General features: G+C 42.0%; 1 protein-coding gene across 5 annotated transcripts in view; it reads left to right on the plus strand.

The window, feature by feature from the left end:
• Window positions 1–26,399, plus strand: part of TRIM2 (tripartite motif containing 2) — a 126,002-nt gene that overhangs the window by 8,777 nt on the left and 90,826 nt on the right. For 3 of the 5 annotated variants that reach the window (XM_084856295.1, XM_084856290.1, XM_084856294.1), the window contains exons 2-3: window positions 16,518–16,699; window positions 19,900–20,137. In XM_084856295.1, the coding sequence (XP_084712421.1) occupies window positions 16,566–16,699; window positions 19,900–20,137 (372 nt within the window). In that variant the 5' untranslated portion in view covers window positions 16,518–16,565. Of the gene's footprint in view, window positions 1–7,152; window positions 7,204–15,791; window positions 15,847–16,517; window positions 16,700–19,899; window positions 20,138–26,399 lie in introns of all 5 variants that reach the window. The other 2 variants (XM_084856292.1, XM_084856291.1) reach the window with 2 other exon arrangements.

The following is a 26,399-nucleotide window of genomic DNA, read 5'->3' on the forward strand; positions in this document are numbered from 1 at the left end:
CTTAAAAAAAAAAAAAATCCACTGAGATTCCAAAGTAACTGGAAGAGCTGGCATATTTAATAGATACAAGAACTATATAGCAGTTACAAATTTATTGAACAGACCAGACTTACATTTTTATTAACAGCAACAAAATTTGTAACAATGGAGCAATGCAGTCACTGCCACAGCAAATACAGAAATTAAGGGCACAATCCTATGAATGTTTAGACAGAAAAAAATCCTAAAACTCCCAGGGGAATGCTGGGGATTTTTTCCCCCAGTCCAAACGAGCCTAGGATTGCACCCTAAGATGCTCTTGCCCTTTCCAGAACTTAACAGTGTGCAGGAGTTGCATTGTATCATTGACACTTGCACACACACACACACACACTTGGGCACAAGTGTCTATTCCTTTGGCAGCACTGAAGATGCTAAAGGAACTGGCGCCCCTACCACTCATACTGCTAGTAATTTACAATTCAGTCCCATATATACAGAGGGCTCCAGAAAAAGTAAACTAAACTTGTTATGATCAGAGTTCTAGGATGGTTGTGATAAATGATTTCTGGGAGCTGTAAGGCAAGTAAAGAAAATATCTTAATTCAAGCATTTAGTATCAGAATCCTCAAAGTTTGTCATGTTTAGCATTTTAAAGTCAGGATCTTGGAATTGTTGTAGATCACAAGCTGAATATGAGCCAACCATGTGATGTGGCTGCAAAAAAGGCAAATGCTATTTGGGGCTGCATTCATAGACGCATAGCTTCCAAATCATGTGAAGTACTAGTTCCCCTCTACTCAGCACTGGCTAGGCCTCATCTGGAGTACTGTGTCCAGTTCTGGGCGCCGCATTTTAAGAAGGATGCCGACAAACTGGAAAGGGTTCATAGAAGGGCAACAAAGATGATCAGGGGACTGGAAACAAAGCCCTATGAGGAGAGACTGAAAGAACTGAGCATGTTTAGCTTTGAGAAGAGAAGAATGAGGGGAGATATGATAGAGCTCTTCAAGTACTTGAAAGGTTATCAGAGAGGAAGGCCAGGATCTCTTCTTGACCATCCCAGAGTGCAGGACACGGAATAATAGGCTCAAGTTACAGGAAGCCAGATTCCGGCTGCACATCAGGAAAAATTTCCTGACTGTTAGAGCAATACGACAATGGAACCAATTCCCTAGGGAGGTGGTGGGCTCTCCCACACTGGAGGCATTCAAGTTGAGGCTGGACAGCCATCTGTCAGGGATGCTCTGACTTGGATTCTTGCATTGAGCAGGGGGTTGGACTCGATGGCCTTGTAGGCCCCTTCCAACCCTACTATTCTATGATTCTGTGATTCTGTGTATAATGTTAGAAACTTCCGAGAGTTGGAATGCTTTGTATTAAGAGAGAACATAGATATAGAGGGCATATTGGAAACCTGGTGGAATGGAGAGCAGTGGTGGCTGGTGCACACTGCTGCTGATGGGGCGCCCTCCTTGACACCCATTTTCCCACTGAATGTTTTTGTCCCCCTCTGGTTGGGGGAGGGGGCATGGTATGGCCATATATGACATCCAGGCTGTGTGGGAGGAGCCAGTGACATGCCTGATATGCCAGAGGATTAGAGTGGTCAGAGTGGAGAAGGAGAAAGGAGGATGCGTGGAGCTCTGCTCCTTTTGCACATGCCCAACTCTGCTCTGGAAGCTGACACAGTCGTTGGAGCAGTCACTTACAGTGAAAATGTTTTTTTTAACAGATTAGTTTAGATGGGTGCCTGGGAGTTTGATGTGGGTGGGGACACAAACGGGACTCTGTCCCTCTCAATTTAAATGATGGTCCACCTTTGATGGAGAGAACCGGTGGGATATGGTAATCTCTCAGTGCAAATTCTATAGGAATGATAGAGAAGGGTGTGCTGGAGGTGGTGAGCTCTGTACATCAAAAAAGGCATTGAGACAAACTTGAAATCTCAAAAGGGACAGTCTCCTCCACAGAATTGCAGTGGGGGACAGTACCAGGCCCCAAAAGTAATTTCGTATGAGGAACATGCTATTGTCTCTCTGACCGAAATGCTCAGGATGATAATGAGATGGAGAATGAATTCAGGGAGATATCCAAACGAGGATGTGTTGTAGTAATGGGTGACTTAAATCACACCCACAATGACTGGATAAATGCATATTCCAGTGGTGCCAAAGTGGCTACATTTGTTGATACCTTAAATGACTGTGCCCTAGAACAGTTGGTCACGGAACTAAACAGAGGGGAGGCAACCTTGGCCAAGTGCAAGGAGCCCCAGTGACAAAGCATCAGCAAACAAGCAAGTTAAGCAACTGTGCGAGTTTAGCGACAGGGCAAGGAAGCCAGGGTAGTTGTCACTTTCCTCCCTATTCCATACTCACAGTAAGTAACTGTAAATAAATAACTATAAATAATTTCCCCAACCCTACTATTCTATGATTCTATTCTGTGATTCTATACAATGCATCCTGAAGTCTAACAGAGACCAACTTAACATTGTGAGCTTTTCTACATGAGGGTGTTAATCGCTGTATCCACTTTCGGTTTTGTCGTAGCATTGAGATCCAAGCTCTACACAAAAAACCTTTCTTGGTTTTCCACTACATGCTCTGTAGGTGTCGCTGTGCTATAGCAGAATATTGCAGTTACACAAGTAGGAAACTACCTTTTCTTCTGCTTTTGGAAATACTACCCTTTTTCCCTCCTTTACCCCCCCTCCCATAAAGCACTCTTAAAAAACGGAAGCAAAACTGGAGGATCAAGATGTCTTCTAAAGAACCTGTAACAACCGTGAGTAAGGAATCACGAGCACACAATACATGTCTCATGTAGAAAAGCTCATGAATGTTACATTGGGTGAACAAGCACTGGATTTCTGTGTCTCTGTCTCTTTGACTAGCACATAGAGTTAAAGCAAGCATAGCTAAATTAAGACAAAGGCCTAATCTCAGACATGTGAAATATGCAGGGGATATTCTGGAACTTCCTGTCCTAGCTGGCTTTATTAATGGGCAAGTTTACAAACAAGCAAGCTTGATATTTTATTTGACACTTTAATGTTTTGAGACAGCAGATGAAAGGAAAATTTTGTAATATACCCTGGTCACTCACTACGGGAAAGAAATTGACAAATGTAGAATTTGGAGTCACCTTAATGTCCAGTTTTCAGATACAGGAGCTGCTTTTAACCCCAACCTGCAACATGGGATTCACTTCAAGTTTGCTACTGCATATGCCTGTCTTCTCTTGCTCTCTCTTTTTCTGTCTCCTTAAAAAAAACAAAAAACAGTAAACCAACAAGAAAATGGTAGTGGTTGGTAGTGCATGGGCAATACACCAGCTGTAGACAAATAATCTTGTTCATCCTTTCTCCTATTAAAGCAGAATCTTTTGTTCCAAGAACTACTATCAATGTGAGCACATATTATGCTATAATGTGCCACAATGACAGAACATGACGAGAGATGTATATTGACAGGACATGAAATATGTCAAATGCAACTTTTCCCTTGTCCCCACGCCCCGTTCATCCTTTTTTGGGCTCTGAATTGGAACCCAGTGTGTTAGTTCAAGCATGTAACTCAGTTATTTTACATCCACATATAAGATATTTGACTAGATCTCCCTCTATATTATATCAGAACTAGTCAGAATATATTATATTAGAACTAGTCAGAATATTTTGCTGATTGACTGATAGTATTTTTATCCAGCTTCTCACTGAAGTAACTTAAAGCAATCCCTAAATAAACTCGTAAACACAAAAAGAATCATGTGTGCCTAACTTTGGAGTTGTCACATGTAATGTCACAACTCAAGTGACTTGTTTGTAAATAGTACTGGCTTCCCTACAGGGGGTGGAGTGAAAGTATCTAATGTCTAAATGCTTACTATTGTATTTGCATTGTCAGGTTGGAACCTGGGTTGACTGAAATAGTTTGCTGTGGGCGTATCCTGTGCTAAAAATTCCTTGGTTTTACACAGAGATTCAAATTAAGATTGTGTTGTTCTCTAACTCTCATTTTCCACTTGCCAGTATGCTGCCTAAGCAACCGTTCCTGGCGCTATCAAGTGACTGCATGATCCAGTAGCTTGGGTATTCAGGGCAATGGCTTATATCATTAGACAACTGAAAATGCTTTATAAAATAACAAGTTTTCAAAGGCCACATGTCTCTTGCTACATTGCCAAGATCTGATGTTTTGGAAACTATTCAGACTTCAGTCGCAGTATGTCATGGTGGTTTTCAGTTCAGCAGAATGTTTAACTGTTTTGGTGTGCCCACAAATAATTCACAGACCTAGGAAGGACACTGAATTTTGTTGTGGGGGACGGGGCAGCCTAAATACACATTTGTCTGATTTTCATTGGTATTTTCCCCCCACCTTAGAAATAGAAACGCTGCTTGTGAAGGTCAATAAAATCCAGACACAACAACTTGCTTTCCTTATCTTTGAAAGTGAATGTGATTATTATAACCCTAACTGGGATTAGTCTCAGCTAACCATATGCTTCCTGAGTCTCTCTCTATTTGGGATGAAAACCACATAAAGCCCAAGAGTCCTCCTAGCAACTCTTTCCCAAAGCTTCATCCCTTGCTTGGCCACTTCCTTTCTGCCAGGATTGCACAGTCCTAATGTACATAAGAATTTATGTATGCATATATTTACCTCCTGCCCTTTCACTACATTTGCAGCTCTCAGGGCAGCTGTACCGCACACCTTCCAGAGAACTTTGGTTATTGGGCAGTTTAAAAGTGTTTAAAAGTGCAGTAAAGAATTTATATATATATATATATATATATATATATATATATTTATATATCTATATTTACATCTATATCTATTTATTTTAAAAAACAACAATAATAAAACCCATTAGAAATAATTCAATCAGCAACAAAAGTAAGCAGCAGTAAACTGCCAATTAGAGTACACAATAGTGGGCTAGATGAATAGTTTGACCTCGTATAAGATTTATGTTCTTCTATGTTCAGGTTTCATTTCCTAGCTTGTTGCCTACTCCTTTGCAACCTTTCTTCAGCCTCCTTGCCTCTGGGCTACTTGTCCCTTATGGTGCAATCCTATGCATGTTTAGACAGAAAAAAGTGCTACAACTCCCATCTTCTTCAGCCAGTCATGCTGGCCAGGGAATGCTGGGAGTTGTAGGACTTTTTATGTCGAAACATGCATAGGATTGTGCCCTTAGTGTCCCTAACTCCCAGGGCCTTTTCCCTGTCTTCAGGAATTCCTTTGTGTAAAGTTTTAATCCCATCCAGACTGACAATTTTCCTTTCCCTCACAAAAGCTTAAGTACAAACTGTTAAGTCCTAAATGCTTTAGCCCAGAGGTAAGCAACCTTTATGGGTCCGTGGGCACATTTGACAATTTATTAAACTGTCTTGGGCACCACCACAAAAAGGCTGCCATGGGAGGCATGGGAAAGGACATGTAACCTGCCCAGGGCAGAGATGGGGTCTGAGTCTCAACACACTAAACAATTCCTTTGAACACAGTTTTCAGCACCAGCGGAAACCTATTTTGAGCAATCCCAACTACCAGTAGGAAAATGTGTTAAGTTGTTTTTTTTTAAGAAGACAGGGTAAGGCACCTTGGTGAGCACCAAGAAAGGTATCCAGGGGTGCCTTGGTCTTTGCAGGCACCATGTTGCCCACCCTTGCTTTAATCTGTCCTTGTAGAGAAGTTGTTCCAATCTCTTGGTAATTTTGGTCGCCCTTTTCAGCTTCTTTTCTAGACTTGTGGTACCCCTCTTAAAGATGGAGCAACCAGAACCAGGCACAGTATTCCAAATGTTGTTGCACCATAGTTTTATATGAAGGCATTATGATACTTTCTATTTTATTTCTATTCTTTCCTAATAACCCCTATCATGGAATATGCCTTTTCCTCTGATGCCACACACTGAGTTGTTTTAATGGAGCAATCCATCACAAACCCAGTATCTCTCTTCTGGTTAGTTATTGCCAATGCAGACTCCCATCAGTATATGTGAGACTTAGGGCTTCTCCACATGGACCTTATATTGTGGATCAAGATTGGTTACTCATGGAAGTTTGTGTGTCCTTTACATGACGTTGTCAACCTCCAGGGCCCCTCCCGCAGTTTAATACCTTTATCCCGCCTTTGTAAAATGCAGGGAAAGTGTGATTTTTCTCTAAGAAGTGCACTTTGCTATCTGTGTACTTCCGTAATGGTGCTATAACAGCAGCACCATGCAGTGGCTGTAAAATGAAACATATAGAACTTGCCGAGAAATGAAAACAACATGTGTCAGCCTGTGTAAAGGAGCCGATCTTAATCCCACAAAGAATGCAGAAGCAGAAGCCCCTGTAAAGTTGTTGGATTTTAGCCTCATGTGAAGCCCTTAGAGGGTTTGCCCAATATGCATTACTTTACACTTCCTTTGGACATCATTTTCATTTTGTCATCCATTGTCCAATTTTGGAGAGATTCTTCTAAAGCTCTTTATGGACTGTTTGGGTTTTCATTATCTGGAACAATTTGGTGCCATCTGAAAAATAGGCTTCCACTGAAATTATTGGGACTTCATTCCAAGAACAGGTGCATCGGATTAGTTCTGCTGATCTTGAGGACATGCCATTTTCCTTCTGACAAAGGGTAAGCTCCACAAGGGAGAATGTTTTGTTTTTCGTACAGACTGGTGGGACCAGCAACAAAGTATTACAGCATGGAGTGCTGCCATTCAGGATTCAAGCCGCTCCATTTCGTTCTGCCTCCCCAGTTTTCAATCCCCATCCCACCAACAGTCAGTCAGAATTCTGTAGCCAATGAGCAGGCTCAGTCCTCATTGCATTTTTTTTTTTTTTTAGTGATCTTCCTCTAATCTTTTTCCCCCTAAAGATTTTTTGGTACTTCTGCAAACTCAAGCCTGTTGATCCCTCCTTCTTGTGTGTGGGTGGTACTGTTTTGGCTACATAAGCAACTGCACTTACAGCCTGGACATCAGAAATAGAGAGAATGATTTGCCAAGTGATACTGGGAGAAAAACAAGGAGATCCCCTTTATATCTGGAACTTCTATTTCTATATTAATTGAACAGCAGGATTACACCCATGCACTATCAGAGCAGCAAAAGCATGGACAGTAGCACCCATCAGCCTGCCTTCCCCAACATGTTTTGCTGTGTTTTCAGAGAAGAAAGGCAAGTAGAAGCGGCTATTTCCTTGCATGAGCAAATGGCCAGGTAAGAAGAATGTTTCAATGCTCCTGCCCCTACTTTTTTGAGTATTTGCTAGGAGCAAATGACAGACAATTGGTAGAAAATGCACAACTAATATGCTGGATTTGTGTAATCAGAAAACACTTTCCATAGTATTAGGCTGCTTAAATTTGGAGTCCTGAGACATGTCAACCCTTGTATAAGGGTTATCTGGAATAGCTTCAAGTCTTCTTTCCTTCCATAAAGTTTCCTCTAAGATGAGAAACATTAGATGATTTCATGGGGACCTTAGTACACTTCTGGATGGATTGGTGAGCTCATCTTGTTCAGCATTTGCACATTAAGTAGCTGCCTTTTGGTTACCATATTAAACAAGGGGTGGAGTGGTGGGCACGCTAGGAGTTTTATAAAAAAAATATGAGCAGCATAGGGAAAGTGGATAGGGATTTTTCTCCCTCTCTCATTTTCACTGAGAAGTTCCATTAGAAACTGAGAATATTTCCTTCCAAGTAAATGTGTGTTGAATAGGTGTACTAGTATTACATTCATCCTTTAATGTTTTCAGGAAAGACTTACATGCGTCTTTTGCTGCCATGCCAGGCTGGCAGCTGTCCTTGCTTGCTAGTCCTGTAATAACATTCCGGTGACCAAATTCAATGGGCCAGCAGTGAGCCTTGAAACAGCTGATTGCTGACTAGGAAAGGGGGGAAAATCCACCCAGCGAATCTCATTGCAGCTCTATGCTGCATCCCTATCCCACAATCCCTTGCACGGTTTGCTGCAGTCTTTCAGCACAGGTTGAGTGAGAATGATGTACTAAATAAAGATTGATTGGCTGGAATCCTTTCGGGGGTCTCCCACTTGTCAGTGACCTGGAGAGGGGGTGGGGAAATTAATGATACCTTGACTGGGCCTCCTTTCATTTCTTCCATTATTCTCTCCATGGAATTGAGCATTGTTACCTAAAGCAAGATATATGCTGCATCTCTTAAGAATGACTGTGCAGTCGTAGGGATTCTCTTGCAGTTCCACACGTGAGGTTTTCAAACTCAATATTTTACTGTAATTATGATTGGCTCATCTGGACTACTGCAGGACGCAGCTCCATCCTGGAAAGGATTTCTTATTTGGCATTGCATTGATTAAACTCTCTTCCGTGACGATGGGTATGTCTTTAGCATTTGTGTGTGTTCAGTATTGTGACTGACTAGTAGGTGATGGCTTTTTGGTGATGCTCCCTGATGTTTTGTTTTTAATTAATAGTGTTACATGCTTTAGGGTTAGGTAAGTGCTTGAAACAATAGGGGACCAAACTGATTAAAATAATTTGGGAAAGAGAAAGGGAAACATTTGTGTGTGTGTGTGTGTGTGTGTGTGTGTGAAAGAGAGAGAGTTTTCCCTAATTGGTTTTTTTTTTAATGTTGTGCATTTTTATAAATGGATTAATGTTGATTCTGCCAGGAAATGGGCTGTTTTTATAGCTTCTCCTCCTCGGTAAGGTTTGTCCCTTGAAGTGCTCTGCTTGTGGAATTCTACTGATACCTTATCCTGTCTTTTCGAAGCAATGTTTTTACAGTGGGAGTCCCATCCTCGCCTGCAGATTTGAGATTTGAGAGATCCATTGAAAATGTTGCTACTGGAAACCTATTCATTCATAATGCATGGCTTAGACCCTTTGGGTTCTGCGAATCATTGATAAGTGGTAGGCAATTTAGGCTGTTCTTTCAGAGTCTAATCACAGCTCTGGTTGGGCGGAGCACTGCCTTTATTTGAAAAGCCTATACATTTTGAACAGGCTACCATCAATCATCTTTATACTTTTTGGTCCACCCTGTAGAATCATATTTCTGATACAGATCAATATGTTTATTAAAACTGTATAAAAGACTAGAGCCCTCCTTTCTTAGGAGTTCTATTCCAAATGGGTGTGGCCGCAGACATGACTGGTTTCTTTCTTCATGGATATACATCTTCTGTTTGGGTTCTTGTATTATATGCACAAACCCATTGTGCATTTACTGCTTTATGTGTCTTAAAGGCCATTTTGATAAGAAATCAGGAATTGCTCTGTATATCTTTACAATCAGAAACCTGCAAGAAGAAACAAGGATGATGTCATTTTCTGGAAGGCTTCTTAATGCAAGCATTGATCCCTTGTCAAAGGCTGCTAAATGTTTTAGAGCTCTTACTCTAGATTTCATTTTTAGAGGTGTCTCTTTATACAATGATGATGATTTATTTAGGTTTGCTCATCCCAACGGTACCTGTATCACCCCTTCTACCTTTCTTAAAAATGAGGGGAAATAATTGTTTCCTATCTTAAAAATAACAAGTTCTCTTTATAGCTTTGCACTGAATTTTAGCACCACTGGTTTAACCCTTTCTTATTCCATAGCCCTATAAGCCCAGATTTATTCCACCTTGATGGCACATGAAATTATATATGTGCTTTTCAGGTGACTAGAAAACTGTTCCACATCCTGAATAATAAGGTGTCTAAACATATAACTCATATAAGAAAGATTTTGGACACAAGAGGTGCTCTGGTTGTTAAATGTAACTTTAAACAAGGAGCCAGTGTGGTGTAGAAAATAGAAGGTCTTGGAACAGGGAGACATGAGTTTAAGTCTTAGCTATTCCATGGACTTATTGGATGTGTTCAGATGATCTTCCAAATCAGGGCTTGCTCAAATCATTGTTTTCCAGTTCAGATAAAATGGAAAACTATGGTTTGATTAGATCAGGAAGCAACCTGTTAAGTTGCATATGTGAGGGGAGAAAGGAATGTTCAAGAGCCATGGCTCTTTGCCCCAAACTGTGGATTAAACGTTTGTCTGCATGCAGAAATTGTACAGCCTCAACAACTCACTTGCTGCAGTCTTGTGCACAGTTACTTGGAAGTAAGCTCCATTAAGTTAGTTGAAGTTGTTTTAAAAACATGCATGGGATATGGCTACACAGTGGGAATTAAGCGAGAGCGTGGAAACCTTAAAGAGTTCCATAGTTCATAATCACAGGGTTTGGACAATCAGTGGCTTGTTGTTGGGGTTGTGTTTGGAAGCCACCCCCGCTGCGCACCTTGCCGGGTTCGGACGAGACAGCAACCCACGCTGCAGCGAGGGTAATTAGGGAAATGGCGGGCATGCGAGTGGCATGCGCAGGGTGGGGAAAAGAAGCCGTGGTGGCTTCTTTTCCTCTGCTGATCGTCCCAATCCCGTATGAATGGTTTCAGGGTCTAGCAAACAAGGCAACAATTTAACTCATTTGCCTCTTTTTTTCTTTATACAAACTAAGGGTGATGGACATGAATCTTGTCTGGCCTGGGACCCTGAATGCCAAAACTTCCACAATTCCCAACTATAACAGAATAGGAGGCCTAAAGTTAATAAAAACAGTGAAACAGTATGTTTATTATTAAAGAACTAATTAGGAAATCATAACAAAAAGTTGTGACAATAGCCTATGCAGGAATTCTGAATTTGTTGTTCTTGTTGTTGTTGTTCAGTCGTTCAGTCGTGTCCGACTCTTCGTGACCCCATGGACCATAGCACGCCAGGCCTTCCTGTCCTGCGCTCTCTCCCGGAGGGTGCTCAAGTTCATATTCATTGCATCGGTGATGCTATCTAGCCATCTCATCCTCTGCCGTCCCCTTCTCCTTTTGCCTTCAGTCTTTCCCAGCATCAGGGTCTTTTCCAGGGAGTTTTCTCTTCGCATTAGGTGGCCAAAATATTTGAGCTTCAGCTTCATTATCTGTCCTTCCAATGAGCACTCAGGGTTGATTTCCTTTAGGATGGACTGATTTGACCTCCTTGCAGTCCAGGGGACTCGTAAGAGTCTTCTCCAGCACCACAGTTCGAAAGCATCCATTCTTCGGCGCTCAGCCTTCCTTATAGTCCAGCTCTCACAGCCATACATTACTACTGGGAAAACCATAGCTTTGATTAGACGGACCTTTGTCGGCAAGGTGATGTCTCTGCTTCTTACTATGCTGTCTAGGTTGGCCATAGCTTTCCTCCCCAGGAGCAAGCGTCTTTTAATTTCATGGCTACAGTCACCATCTGCGGTGATCTTGGAGCCCAAGAAAGTAAAATCTGTCACTGCTTCCATTTCTTCCCCTTCTATATGCCAGGAAGTGATGGGGCCAGATGCCATGATCTTCGTTTTTTTAATGTTGAGTTTCAAACCAGCTTTTGCACTCTCCTCTTTCACCCTCAACAAGAGGCTCTTGAGATCCTCTTCGCTTTCTGCCATTAGGGTGGTATCGTCTGCATATCGGAGGTTGTTGATAATTCTCCCGGCAATCTTAATTCCGACCTCTGATTCATCCAACCCGGCATTTCTCATGATGTACTCTGCATATAAGTTAAATAAGCAGGGTGAGAATATGCAGCCTTGTCGTACTCCTTTCCCAATTTTGAACCAATCGGTTGTTCCATGTCTGGTTCTTACTGTTGCTTCTTGACCCTCGTACAGGTTTCTCAGGAGACAGGTAAGGTGGTCTGGTACTCCCATCACTTTAAGAATTTGCCACAGTTTGTTGTGATCCACACAGTCAAAGGCTTTAGCGTAGTCAATGAAGCAGAAATAGACGTTTTTCTGGAATTCTCTTGCTTTCTCCATGATGCAGCGAATGTTGGCGATTTGATCTCTAGTTCCTCTGCCTCTTCTAAACCCAGCTTGTACTTCCGGTAGTTCTCGGTTCGCATACTGCTGAAGCCTAGCTTGTAGGATTTTGAGCATCACCTTGCTGGCATGTGAAATGAGCGCAATGGTGCGGTAGTTTGAACACTCTTTGGCGTTGCCCTTCTTTGGAATTGGAATGTAAACTGACCTTTTCCAGTCTTGTGGCCACTGTTGAGTGTTCCAGATTTGTTGGCATATTGAATGCAGCACTTTAACAGCATCATCTTTTAGGATTTTAAATAGCTCGGCTGGAATACTGTCATCTCCGCTAGCTTTATTGTTACTAATGCTTCCTAAGGCCCACTTGACTTCACTCTCTAGAATGTCCGGCTCAAGTTCAGTGACCACACTATCATGGCTATCAGGGACATTCAGATCTTTCCTGTATAGTTCTTCTGTGTATTCTTGCCACCTCTTCTTAATCTCATCTGCTTCTGTTAGGTCCCTGCCTTCTTTGTCCTTTATCATGCCCGTCTTTGCACAAAACGTTCCCTTGAGATCTCCAATTTTCTTGAAGAGATCTCTAGTCTTTCCCATTCTGTTGTTTTCCTCGATTTCTTTGCATTGTTCACTTAAGAAGGCCTTCTTGTCTCTCCTTGCTATTCTCTGGAACTCTGCATTCAGTTGGGTATATCTTCCCCTTTCTCCCTTGCTTTTCGCTTCCCTTCTTTCGTGAGCTACTTGTAAAGCCTCATCAGACAGCCACTTTGCTTTCTTGCATTTCTTTTTCTTTGGGATGGATTTTGTTGCTGCCTCCTGAACAATGTTACGGACCTCCGTCCATAGTTCCTCAGGCACTCTGTCTATCAGGTCTAATCCCTGAAATCTATTCCTCACCTCCACTGTATATTCATCAGGGATATGATTTAGGTCATACCTGAACGGTTTAGTGGTTTAAGAATACTGGAGTGGGTTGCCATTTCCTTCTCCAGTGGACCACATTTTGTCAGAACTCTCTGCCATGACCTGTCCGTCTTGGGTGGCCCTGCACGGCATAGCTTATGGCTTCACTGAGTTACGCAAGCCCCTTCGCCACAACAAGGTAACATGCAAGGAGAGGGAGCATACTAAACCCAGCCCCTCTGTCATCGCTTTCATCACCATCTACACATGGAGGGCAACTTTGTGAAGAGGAGAGCCTCCTGTATCTGCATGGGCTCTCCATGCAATCCAGAATGCTGGAAAATCAGCTGTCTGGATCATGTGGAGGGGCCCCACAGATTAAGGAGATGCTCCTCCTTATAAAGTCATCTTCCACGTGTAGAGGGTGATAAAAGTGATGATGGAGGTGGGGCCAGGAGTCTTCTTCTCCTCGCATACTTTTCCTTAATTTAGAACACCTGAATAGGGCTTATTTGAGTGCGTGCGTGCGCGCGCGCACACACACATATATATAATCCTTCCTCACAAAGAGCTCAGGGTGGCTAACAACCTATGTAAAACATAATACATTGTATAAACAACATCAAAATCATGATTCTAAAATCACAAATATATAATAAAATGCAATAAACCATCAACACTATCAATCAATGAGAAAACAAATTAAAATGTATCTACATATCCCCAAAGCCTGCACAAATGAATACATCTTCAACTTGCTTCTAAATGGCAAGTGTGTGTGGGACAGCTGAATTTCTACCAGAAGGGAGTATCATAGCCAGGTGGGCAGCCACCGAAAAGGCCCTGCCACATATTATGTATTATACTTCTATCTTGCCCTTTCTCCAAGGAACTCAGTGTGGCAGACATGGTCTTCCCCCACTTATCTTATCATTGCACCAACTCTGTGAGTTAGGTTAGACTAAGAGATGGTAACTGGCCCGGAGAGCTTCACAGATGAATGGGAATTTGAACCTGGGTCTCTCCAACCTTAGACCAACACTTCTGTGTGTCAGGAACAACTAGCTGAAATAAGGATGTGTGTGTTCTGTCCATTAAAAAATGATGTGGCAAGTTACTTTATATATATATATATATAGTCTACTTTGTTTAATTTCAATTGCTTTGGGTGGGTCTGGGCAAGCAGTTATGTGGGGCACTAAAGCCCTGACCAGTAGAAATTGACTCACCAACCCCTTTGGCTTCTGAGACTTGCACATGTTCAAGCCTATCTTTGCAATCACAAGGACTTAAGGGGGAAAAAAATACTTAGTCGGGTATCTTGCATTACGCAGCCAATCCAACTTCAGAGGCTCTGGTATGTTCTGTAAACTTTCTTTTGTATTCTGTATGCATGACTATTGGTTGTGGCACGATTACATTGGCTTTTGTGCCCCTTCTGAAAAGAGAAAAGGCAGTTTGCCACAGTTATCTATGCTTCCCTAACATCTTGCCATAAAAAGAATGCTGGCAGCCCTGGCTCTCCGATCATTTCTGCACTCTTGCCCTTTCCTGCTGTTTTTCATTTTCATTTTCTTAGACTAACTTGCCTGCTATATTCCCTAGTGAAGCATTTCCCAACCTTTATTCCCAGGCCTGGAAAGGCTTCGCCTGCTTAATTTCTGTCAGGAACAAGCTATACTTGTGGGCAACAGACCCATTTGTTTAAACCTGGCTTAGCACTGGTCACGTATAAAGTAGGGACAAGGTCCGATTTTGAGAGCCAAAGAGGAAGCACAGGGGCATGTGGGAGGAACGCTAATCCTCCTCTATCTCTCTGAGGACATTTTTCTCCTCAGCCAAGCTCCATAATGGAAGTGGGCTAAGTTGGGCAAGGGCATGGTAGGGGAGAGGCTACGGTGAGGTAAGCAGCAGGTGTGTGGAGGATTGTGCATCTTTATATGTGAAGAGTTTATATGGGCAGAGTTTAAACACATGAGCTGGCTGCTATTGGGCATTTCTTGAGCCTAAGAGTGGAGTTGCTCTGTGGCAGAGCACATGCTTTGCATGCAAAACATCCCAGGCTTAACCCCTTGCTTCTCTACGTAGGGCTGGGAAAGACTCCTGTGTGAAGCCCTGGAGACACACAGTTGGTCATGGTGGTAGTAGATGAAGTGTTGGCAACCTGGCGCCTTCTGGATGTTTTGGACTACAACTCCTATTGGCCCCAGCTAGCATGGCCAATGTTCAGTGATGATGGGTCTTGTAGTCCAACACATCTGAGGAGAACCAGGTTGCAGTGCTACCCCTGGTATAGAGAGTGTTCAGCTAGATGAACCAATGGACTGACTCAGTATAAGGCAGCTGGCTTTCTGTGTTCTTTCTGTTAACTGAAGGCTGGCTAGTACAGCAAAGGCATACTTTGCTGTAGACTGAGGGCCAGCCCTACCATTACGCAGAGTGAGGCAGTCACCTCAGGCAGCAGAAACTGGGAGTTGGCAACAAGGTTCTGGAGGAGAGAGCCATAAACCACGCAGCCTTGCCTTACAACCCCTAAGCTAGCCTGCATTACAACCTTCTGGTGTGGTGGAGGATGCTGCCCCCAGTGCCAGTGTTGAAGAAAGATTAAACTGCCAGTCCAGTTGGCTTTTGTACATGGAATGGGAGGGGGTGCCATCTTGTCCACCTGAGGCAGCAAAATATCTGGAGCCAGCCCTGTATAGGCTCTGGATATGAGTTGGTTTTCACTGATTGGCCAGCCTGCTATACAGTTGTATGTATCAGCAGCCGTGTATGTTAGCATTATCTTTAGCGAAAGTGTCTTATGAACTTAGGAAACTGATTTCTAGCATGTCAGACAATTTGTCTGTCTAGGTCAGTATTGTCAATTTTGCCAGGCTGCAAGGTCTTCAGATTCTCAAGGAGAGATGAGTTTTTCGCATCACATGTTTTATGGCAGGGATTGAACCTACTACATGCAAAGCATAGGCTCTACCACTGAACCATGGTCCCTCTGTAGCATCAGAAACGTATACCCATCAGGTTTGCAGTATTGTCAGTTGGCCAGGTTAATAAACATTTCTTTTTGTTACAATTCACTGCAACAGGGCAGATTTTTTGGATTCACTCAGCATCATAAATACCTGTCAGCTTTTTGTTCAGGTAAAATTTTCTGATCTCTTTATTCCTTTCTCTGATTTTCTTTCATTGTTGTTGCAAGTATCATAAGCTTATGTTGTGAAATGGTTAAAGCTAAGCAGTTTTCAGCCAGGTCAGTTCCTGAATAAAATCCCAGATTCAGGTGGGGTAAAACCTTCTTCCTCCAGTGTAGAGTCCCACTGTAGAATGGCTGTATTTATTCTCTGAGTTCTCCCCAACTCCAATTACAAGGTAAAGGTACTCAATATAGATTCAATTAGTACACATCTAAAATTATCTCCAGCCTGTTTAATATAAAAACTGCCTAGTTTGTCTCTGTGATCCACTGGTAGAAGGCCAGTGTGCTTCAACCAGCATGGAACTACGTCTGAGTAACTGTGGGATTTCCAAAATGCAGCAACTTTTTGGAAATGTCCAACATTTTCCCCTTTCTGGTTCTCAGCAATCCTAGGGGCAGCTGCAGTTCCACCCTGTAACCATCACATGACCTGCAGAACCTTATTTGAATGTCTGCAGACTCCCTCGTGTTAGGGTTCCCCTGCATTTATTCTAGAGCAAAAAAGAAAAGAAGACATAAGTCATTAAAGTAACATGTGCTTTGGGTTTAAAGTTCATTGTTAGCAGGAAGGGTTTTTTTAACTTCTAAAGCTTTGTTGTTTGTTTAAACATTTCAGCAGCGTGCCAGGTAAAAAGGAACGGGAACCACATGTCAGCGGTCTAGGATGGCCAGTGAAGGCTCCAACATCCCAAGTCCTGTGGTGCGTCAGATTGACAAACAGTTTCTGATCTGTAGCATATGCCTGGATCGTTACAAGAACCCCAAAGTACTTCCTTGTCTGCACACTTTCTGTGAGAGGTAAGAATGATTTGCACGAGTGTTTTTCAGGGTGCAATCCTATGGCTGCTAGTCAGCCGCTAGACAGTAGGTTGGTTCCCGGGAACTGACCTTGGAGCCCACACTCTGAGGTCGGTTCCTGGAGAAACAACCCCCACCGCTCCTGCGCCACCTTGTAGGCAGCGCGGATCGACCCCGTACTCCACGCTCATAAGAGCAGTGTGGAGCGGCGAAAATGGGGCATTCCCGGGGGCAGGGCAGGGAGGTTGGGAATGTCGGTATGACACATTCTATGTGTCATCTGCTCACCACTTCCTGCGCTCCAAGGTCCCGCGGCTAGACAGCCGAAATCGGCTGTATAGCTGTGAAAGCAGGGCAGGGGGAGCGAGGAGGAGATCCATTTCTCACCACTCCTCCCGCCTTGCACTGGATAGGTGGTTGCCCCCAGGGTTGGAGGCGACTGTTGACCTGGATAGGATTGCTCCCTCAATTGGTTGGTCTGTCTAGACCAGCCATCCCCAACCTGGTGCCCTCCAGAAGTGTTGAACCGCAACTCCCAGCATTCCTAGCCAGCATTGGGAATGCTGGGAGTTGGAGTCCAAGATCTCTAGAGGGCACAAGGTTGGGGAACGCTGGTCTCATCTACTACAACAATCAGTTCCCACAGAAGTCTCGAGTTACATTTAATTAACAGTGAACCTTCAATCCAGTCAAAATGTTCTCCTGAAATACAAAACTAAGTTTAACCAGTTAAAGGATAAAATGCCCTTAGGCTCATTAAATTTAAAAGAAGAATGAGGAGGATTCATCTTCTTGGGAAGGTAATGGCAAATGTACTCTGGAATCTCACTGTGCTCTTTTGGTAAACATACTGTTTTTGTTGTGACTCCCCCCCCCCTTTTTTTTTTTTTTTAGGAATTCCCTTGGCTATAATAAGTACATTTGCATGAAATGAGGCAGAAGAGCCATTTCCTACTTGTCCATTGAACTGGATTTAGGCTGTAAATCTAAGCACATTTTAACTTGGACATAAAATCCATCAACATGAATAGGATGTTCAGAATTGAAAGGTTAAATATCAGCACATTAAGTCTAGCAGTAAAAGAAGGATTTATTGTCAGAGGTAGTGCTGCTATAGATGTCTGGAAGTATTGCTGATGTCTTTTGTTTTCCTGTGCCTTTAACAGCTATAATATACAGAGAAATTTAACAGGGGGCATTTTTCCTACACTGAGGACTACATAGAAGTTGTACCATAACAAGTATGCTGCAACCCTCTCTGAAAGTGAAAATGATATCTTCACTGTTTCTGCACTGATGCCTTTTTCTGGTGTTTTTATTTTCATTTTGCCAGACTATTTTGTCACCTTTTAGGCATTTGCTTTGTGTGTGTGCGCACGCATGTGCGCATGCACACGCATTATTTTAAATGCAGTAGTGCTAATGGCTCCATTTGTCTTCCTATAATTTGTAGAAAGCTCCCTCCCTCTTCGGCCGCAGTGGCTTAGTGGTTAAGACGCTGAACTGCAGACTGGAAGGTCGGCAGGTCAGCAGTTCGAGACCCGAGTGCTGCGTGACGGAGTGAGCTCCAGTCTTCAGTCCCAGCTTCTGCCAACCTAGCAGTTCGAAAGCAAGAAATTGCAAGTAGATAAATAGGTACCACCTCGGCGGGAAAGGTAACAGCGTTCCGTGCACCTCGGTGTACAGTCATGCCGGCCACATGACCACGGAAGCGTCTTCGGACAGCGCTGGCTCTTCGGCTTAGAAACGGGGATGAGCACCGCACCCTAGAGTCGGACACGACCGGTTGGGGACACCTTTACCCTCCCTCTTGGTATATCATCTTAGAAGCCAATTCAACTGGAAAGACAGTCATATGCATCTGCTGCCATGGGCTGAATTTAGTCTGGCTTCAACTTTTGGCATTCCTGTGCAAATGTTCAACATTTGTAGTGGTGGCCAAAAGCCAAATCTGAGCTGAAAACAGCCTGTGGTGACAAATGCACACAATTGTCTCACCGCAGGCGGAAGCAGTTAGAAGTCAGCAAATTCTGAGCCCTAAAGTATTCTAAGCCATGTCATGGGCCCTGATTGGCTGGAAAGCATAAATAGTAATGCTTTATGTGCTGTTGTGTTAGAGTAGAGATTATCCTAACTTTTTAAGCATTATAGATGTGTGGCTATTGTCTCTATAGCAAATGTTCGTCTCCAACTTGTGGATGGTAATCTGGTGTCTCAAAATAACATAGACTCAGGTTGGTAGTATTTGTTGTATATTATGGTTTTAATTGTTGTGAACTGCTCAGAGAGCTTTGGCTATTGGATGGTATAGAAAGAAAAGAAAAGAAAAAAAGAAAAGAAAAGAAAGAAAGACTGGCCTGTCAAGAAGTGCTTGACTGTTATATGATACGATAATTGTACAGTTGTTAAAGTCAGAACCAAAGGATTACATTCAGTGTTTCGTACACCCACTAGGACGGAGTTAAAGGAGATTGCAGAGAAACTAAATGAGTTCTTTTCATCTGTCTTCACTGCAGAAGACTTGGGCCAGATACCAGTGCCTGAATTGATATTTTTAGGAAGGAAGACTGAAGAACTGAGGCAAATTTTGGTGACAAGAAAGGAAGTTCTACACCTTATTAACAAATTGAAAGCTAACAAATCAGTGAGTCCAGATGGTATCCATCCTAGAGTTCTTAAAGAACTCAAGTATGAAACTGCTGATTTTCTAACAAAAATAAGAAACATGTCCCTACGATTGGCCTCTAGACCAGAAGATTGGAGAATGGCAAATGTAACACCAGTTTTTAAAAAAGGGATCCAGGGGAGTAACTGGGTGTATGGTGGGAGATTCAGGACAGATAAAAGGAAGTACTTCTTCATACAGTACATAGTTAAACTACTGAATATGCTACCACAAGAAGTAGTGATGGCCATAAACTTGGCTGGCTTTAAAAGGGGATTAGAGGATAAATCAGTACTGGTCATGATGGCTATATATTACGTCCAGTATCAGAGGCAGTATGCCTCTGTATACCTGTTGGTGGGGAACATAAGTGGGAGGGTGCTATTGCACCCATGTCCTAATTCTGGGCTTCCCACACAAAGCTGATTGGCCACTGTGTGAACAGAATGCTGGACTAAATGGGCCTTTGGTCTGATTCAGTGTGGCTCTTCTTATGTTCTTTGATATCAGCCTGTCTTTTTACCATCCTCCTTAGGTGCCTACAAAATTACATTCCAGCCCACAGCTTAACCCTTTCCTGCCCAGTGTGCCGTCAGACATCCATCCTACCAGAGAAAGGGGTTTCTGCACTTCAGAACAACTTCTTCATCACCAACCTGATGGATGTCCTGCAGCGAACTCCAGACAATAGCATTGAGGAGTCTTCCATTTTGGAGACTGTCACAGCTGTTGCTGCAGGGAAGCCACTGTCCTGCCCCAATCATGAAGGCAATGTAAGTGGACTAAGCTCCTATAGTGTTTACAAATTAATTAGATGGTGCTCCATGGATCAAGTGGATTCTAACATTAACATTGGGGACTATTGGACTTGCAAATTATTGATCATTTATTCCTGTAAAAATTAGCTTGTATTCAATTTTGATTGTATATTTTACATATGTATGTTTACATATGTAAAGAGAATGAATTTGGATGCACTTGTGTTAGTTTTCAGATTAATCTGTAGTGAGCACAGTATTGAGACTTTTGGTTGTATCTTCATGTTGCAGCATATTTATCACAGTGAAGTGCTATGGCATTAATCAAGATGGTTAGTAAGGTATCTTCATTGCTGTTAACCTCAGACGTTAGCATTCCCTTATTCAGTAAGCTACATTTTATGCATACATTTTATTTTAAGTGAAAGCAACTGGTCATAATTTGGAAGGTGAATGACTTATTTTGCTTCTTTCATATATTTGTATGAAATATATTTCATATATTTGTATGTATTTGTTGAGTGGGAAGGCCCAAAGTCCATCTGTTCCTCCACTATCAGCACTGTTGTGAGTCCTTTCCTATCATCAGTATATACAATCCAGAATCATAATGTATTTAATGTGGGGAGCAAGTGAACTGCAGAAGGTGTCTGCAAAGCAAATACTAGATCAATCTATCAAACAAAGTAAACCATACCATGGAAGAAAAGCAATCCCCTTCCCCTTAGTCATTAGCTAGTCTGACCTAAGGAAGCATTCCTTTCAGACAGCAGGTCAGATCCTGCATGTGAACAAAGCCCATTTGGATGAAATGTTGTTGGATTCAACGTTGCACCACCAACATCATTGCTCCCCAGTTTTGGTAATCAGTGGCACCAGAAGATTAAAAATATGTATAAAGCACATGTGCTAACAAGGGACCTTGGGAATAAATGGAGCACATGAGTTGAATTATTTCATTATTGCATTTGAGCTGGCAGGTTGGCATCACTATTGATACATCAGTGAGCACTAAGTTGCATTGAGAATGCACCTATGTAATACAAACAGTCTTGCAAGCATTGCCTCGCACATTTAGGAAGCTTTTTATAAAAGTGGAACACAATCAAATGGTTGGCAAATAAAACTTCTTAAGCATGACAGAGGTAACGCAACTTGTGGCCAAATTGGTTTCAGAGTTGCAGGGAAGGTAGTAAAAGCACATTTCCTCCTGGCCCTTTCGCTATTACAATTGCATGGATATCTAGCACAAGGCCCTATATTCTAACATTATTTTATTCATTTTATTTTTAACCCACGCAATAACAAACATTCTCTGGGTGGATTACAACGATTGAAAATACTAAAATGCAATACAATCAGTTAAAAATATAAAAGAGAATGCAAATATTTAAAAGAATAAAATACAATATGAAACAACAAACAGCACAATAAAGATATATAAGAACAGCCATAAAAATCTAGAACTAGGTCTCTAAAATGCTTGGGAGAAAACAAAAGTCTTTTCTGGTGCTTAAAAGATAATGATGTAGGAATTGGTTGAGCATCTTTGGGGAGGGCTTTCCATAAATGGGGTTCCACAACTGAGAAGGCCCTCTCTGTTGTAGCCACCCACGTAGCTTCCTACACGCTCTCTCCAAATAAGATCCTTTCCCTCCTTCATTCCCCTATAATATATTACTTGTATTTATGCATCGCTCAGATTAATACAACTTAAAAAAAAAAATCAGATTCAGATAGGGATGTCAGAGAAATCCTTAGGGGATTCAAAGGAGTTAGGATTTCTATGAATTTGACCTGCAAATTCCACAGTAGATTGGCTTTTTCCGAGTTGTATGAATTCCATGGACTTGTGGACCAGTTTTTACGTTTGGGGAAAATTTGTGCAAATTTGCATATCTGCAAGTCAAATGAAATTCTTATAGATCCCTAAAAAAAATCTAATTCCGCCATGAGCTGATGATGGAATGAAAAATGCCAATCCATGAAACATAGATGGAACACATTTAACAAAATCTGTACATCCCTAGATTTGGTATTGTGAGATAAAAGTCCCCTTTTCTTGCAGATATAGTGTGCTGCAGATGTTCATCTGCAAATAGTCTCTTGACATATGATAAATCAGGCTCACCTGATAAAGTGTACATTCTGTCTTTAAAGTCAGCAAGGGTGGATTGTGGCCATAGCATTTTACTTTGAGATAACAAGTTCTATGCAACTTGCCTACTTTCAGAGTATCCTTTCAGTGGGACTCTTGTTCTTTGTAAGGGATTTGCCTTTATTTTGAAGAGTTGCATAAATTCTGAAATATTATGGGTCCAGTAATACTAGACAGAGTGGATATTACTGCTGAAAACATACATAGGTATGTACGTGTGTGCGTGTGTGTGTGTGAGAGAGAGAGAGAGACTGAGAGAGAGAGAGAGAGAGAGAGAGAGAGAGAGAGAGAGAAAGAAAGTGGGGGGAAGTGTTGTGGCACCTTAAAGCTACTGCTCTGGAAGATACAGATAATAGGTTGCATCAAGGACCTGCCTTCCACAAGAGGAAGCTTCCTCTGTCAAATTTTGGGGGATCTCCTCTCCCCTGCACACCACAGTTCATCCCATTCAGCAGGGTCTCCTACTCTATGTAGCGTTTTCAGGGAGCTGCAAGGGCTGCCATGGGAAAGAAGGTCCAGGGAAGTCCACTTCTGTCAGTGCAGTTGATCCATCATAAATCTGGATCCAACCCATGATTTAAAAAATCTTATATGTAAAATAAAAACTTCAATAGAGATAACATGTTAGACTTATTTTTATGAGGTCTTTTAAGCCTCTTGGTCACGATGGTCTTATTTTTTAAGGATGCAGAATAGAACTAAGAAAGATATTATTACAGAAAAATATTTCACCCTTTGTTAAATGAAAAGCTCGAATCTATTTCTGTTAATCTACATAAGCATCTTGGCTTTACTGGTCCCTTTCATATAATTCCTTCTAATGTCCTCTTTCCTAATTTGAAAAATCACTGATGCTCTCCCGCTCTCTCTCTGGTAAACTACTCCCTGTTAAACTTGTAAGTGCCAAAAATATGGGCCTCATTATCTGCAAACCCAATGCCATTCTGTTTTGTATTTCAGAATGAGTCGCTAACGCTTTAGGCATTACTCCAATAGCACAAGAAATGGCAATTTAAAACTGAATGGTGGGGGAAAAGACACACAACTGTATCTATCCTAAATTGTGTAGGACAGAGGTGGTCAGACTTCAGGCTTGCAGGATCTGCTTTGTTTTTTACTGGAACCTCGAGATCCACCCGCTTGGTGCAAAAGACTTATTCTTAAAATTAAATAATTCTGCGTCCAGGAATTTGTTTTGAGTACTGGAACTGAATGGAGCTCCCAGTCCTTCCACATAGGGACCACAGTGCTATCAGAAATAGTGTGTTTGTGTGTGTGTGTGCGCGTGCGCGCGCACGTGTGTGTGTGCGTGCGTGCATATATATATATGAGGAAAATTGCCAAGGAAGTCCAACACAGTCACATTGGACTTCAAAAAAGGAAACTTTTCTGAAATGAGGGAACTGGTAAAAAAGAAGTTGAAAGGGGGTGCCAAGAAGGTTAAATCCCTTCAAAATGCTTGGAGGTAACTCAAAACCACAATTATAGAAGCTCACCTAGAATGTATACCACAGGTTAGGAAAGATAGCACCAAGTCCAAGAGGTTGCCAGCATGGATAACTAGCAGTGTCAAGGAAGCTATTAGAGAGAAGAAGGCTTCCTTCAGAAAATGGAAGTCTTGCCCAAATGAGAACAAACTTGCACAAAGGAGATGCAAGCAGACAATAAGAAATGGAAAAAGCATATTGAGGAGCATATTGATAATGGTATCGAGGCCAATAATAATTATTTAAATATATCAGAGGCAGGAAACTGCCAGCTAGGGAGGCAGTTAGACAGCTGGATGACAATGGATCTAAAGGAGTACTAATGGAGGATAAGGGGACTGTGAATAAGCTAAATGAATTCTTTTCATCCATCTTCACTGCAGAAGATATAGGGCAGATACCTGTGCCTGAACTGATGTTTTCAGGAAGGGGGTCTGAGGAACTCAGGCCACTAGTGGTAACATATGATGAAGTTCTCAACCGTATTGACAAACTGAAAGTTAATAAATCACCAGGCCCAGATAGTATCTATCCTAGAGTTCTTAAAGAACTCAAATGTGAAATTGCAGATCTTCTAACAGAAATATGTAACATGTCCCCAAGATCAGCCTCTGTACCAAGGGATTGGAGAATGGCCATAAACACCATTTTTAAAAAGGTATCTAGAGGTGATCCAGGAAATTACAGTCCAGTTACCTTAATGTCTTTTCTGGATAAATTGTTTGAAAGCATTATTAAAGATAAAATTAGTAAGCATATAGAAGGACAATTCCTGCTGAAAAAGAATCAGCATGGCTTCCACAAAGGTACGTCATGTCTCACTAACCTTTTAGAATTCTTTGAGAGTGTCAATAAACATGTGGACAGGGATGATCCAGTAGTCACTGTTTACTTGGACTTCCAAAAGGACTTTACTTGGACTTTGATAACATCCCCCACCAAAGACTCCTGAATAAGCTTAGCCAGCGTGGAATAAAAGGTGAGGTCCTCTTCTGGATCAATAACTGGTTAAAAAACAGAAAGTAGAATGTAGGAATAAATTGTAAATTCTCCCAGTGGGAGGGGATGTAAACAGTGGGGTCCCACAGGGAACTATACTGGGCCGATGCATTTCAACTTGTTCATAAATTATCTGGAATTAGGAGTGAGTAGTGAAGTGGTCATGTTTGCTGTTGACCCCAAATTATTTAGGGTGGTTAAAACAAAAAGGGACTGCAAAGAGCTCCAGAAGGATCTCTCCCAGCTGGGAGAATGTGCATCAAAATGGCAAATGAGGTTCAGTGTAAGCAAGTGTAAAGTGATGCATGTTGGATCAAAAAATCCCAACTTCACGAACATACTGATAAGTTCTGAGCTAGCAGTGACTGACAAAGGAAGACTTCTTGAGGTTGTGGTGGACATGCAAATGTTGACCCAGTGTGAGGCTGCTGTGAGAAAAGCAAATTTCATGTTAGGTATAATTAGAAAAGGAATTGAGAATAAAACTGCTGATATCCTACTGCCCTTATACAAACTTATCGTGCAACCACACTTGGAAAACTGTGTACAGTTCTGGTCACTGCACCTAAAAAAGATATTGTAGGGTTAGGGAAAGTGCGGGAAAGAGCAACTAAAATAATCAAGGAGCTGGAGCAACTCCCCTACGAGGAAATATTACATCACCTGGGACTATTTAGGTTAGAAAAGAGGCAAGTAAGTGGAGATATGATAGAGATTTGCAAAATTATGCATGGTGTGGAAAAAATGGATAGGGAGACATTTCTCCCTTCCCCCATATAATACTAGAACCCAGGGTCATTCTGTGAAGCTGATTGGTGGGAGATTCTGGGGGCGGGGCGGGGAGGAAGTACGTCTTCACACAGCACATAGTTAAACTATGGAATTCGCTACCACAAGATGTAGTGATGGCCACCAATTTAGATGGCTTTAATAGGGGATTGAACAGATTCCCTGTGGAGAAGGCTATCAGTGGCTACTAATCCTGATGGCTATGTGCTACCACAAGAGGCGACTTTACACATGGACATCACCAGATGGTAAATATCGAAATCAGATTGATTATGTACTTTGCAGCCAAAGATAGAGAAGCTCTATACAGTCAGTAAAAACAAGACCTGGAGCTGACTGTGACTCAGATCATGAGCTTCTTATTGCAAAATTTCAGCTTAAATTGAAGAACATAGGGAAAACCACTAAACCATTCAGGTATGACCTAAATTCTATCCCTTATGAATATACAGTGGAGGTGAGGAATAGATTTCAGGGATTAGACCTGATAGACAAGAGTGCCTGAGGAACTATGGACGGAGGTCCGTAACATTGTTCAAGAGGCAGCAACTCAATCCATCCCAAAGAAAAAGAAATGCAAGAAAGCAAAGTGGCTGCCTGATGAGGCTTTACAAGTAGCTCACGAAAGAAGGGAAGCGAAAAGCAAGGGAGAAAGGGGAAGATATATCCAACTGAATGCAGAGTTCCAGAGAATAGCAAGGAGAGACAAGAAGGCCTTCTTAAATGAACAATGCAAAGAAATGGAGGAAAACAATAGAATGGGAAAGACTAGAGATCTCTTCAAGAAAATCGGAGATCTCAAGGGAACGTTTTGTGCAAAGACGGGCATGATAAAGGACAAAGA

Source organism: Heloderma suspectum, chromosome 5 (assembly GCF_057233095.1).
Source record: "Heloderma suspectum isolate Gila_16-S chromosome 5, 16-S_ref, whole genome shotgun sequence".
NCBI classification, from domain to species: Eukaryota; Metazoa; Chordata; class Lepidosauria; order Squamata; family Helodermatidae; genus Heloderma; species Heloderma suspectum.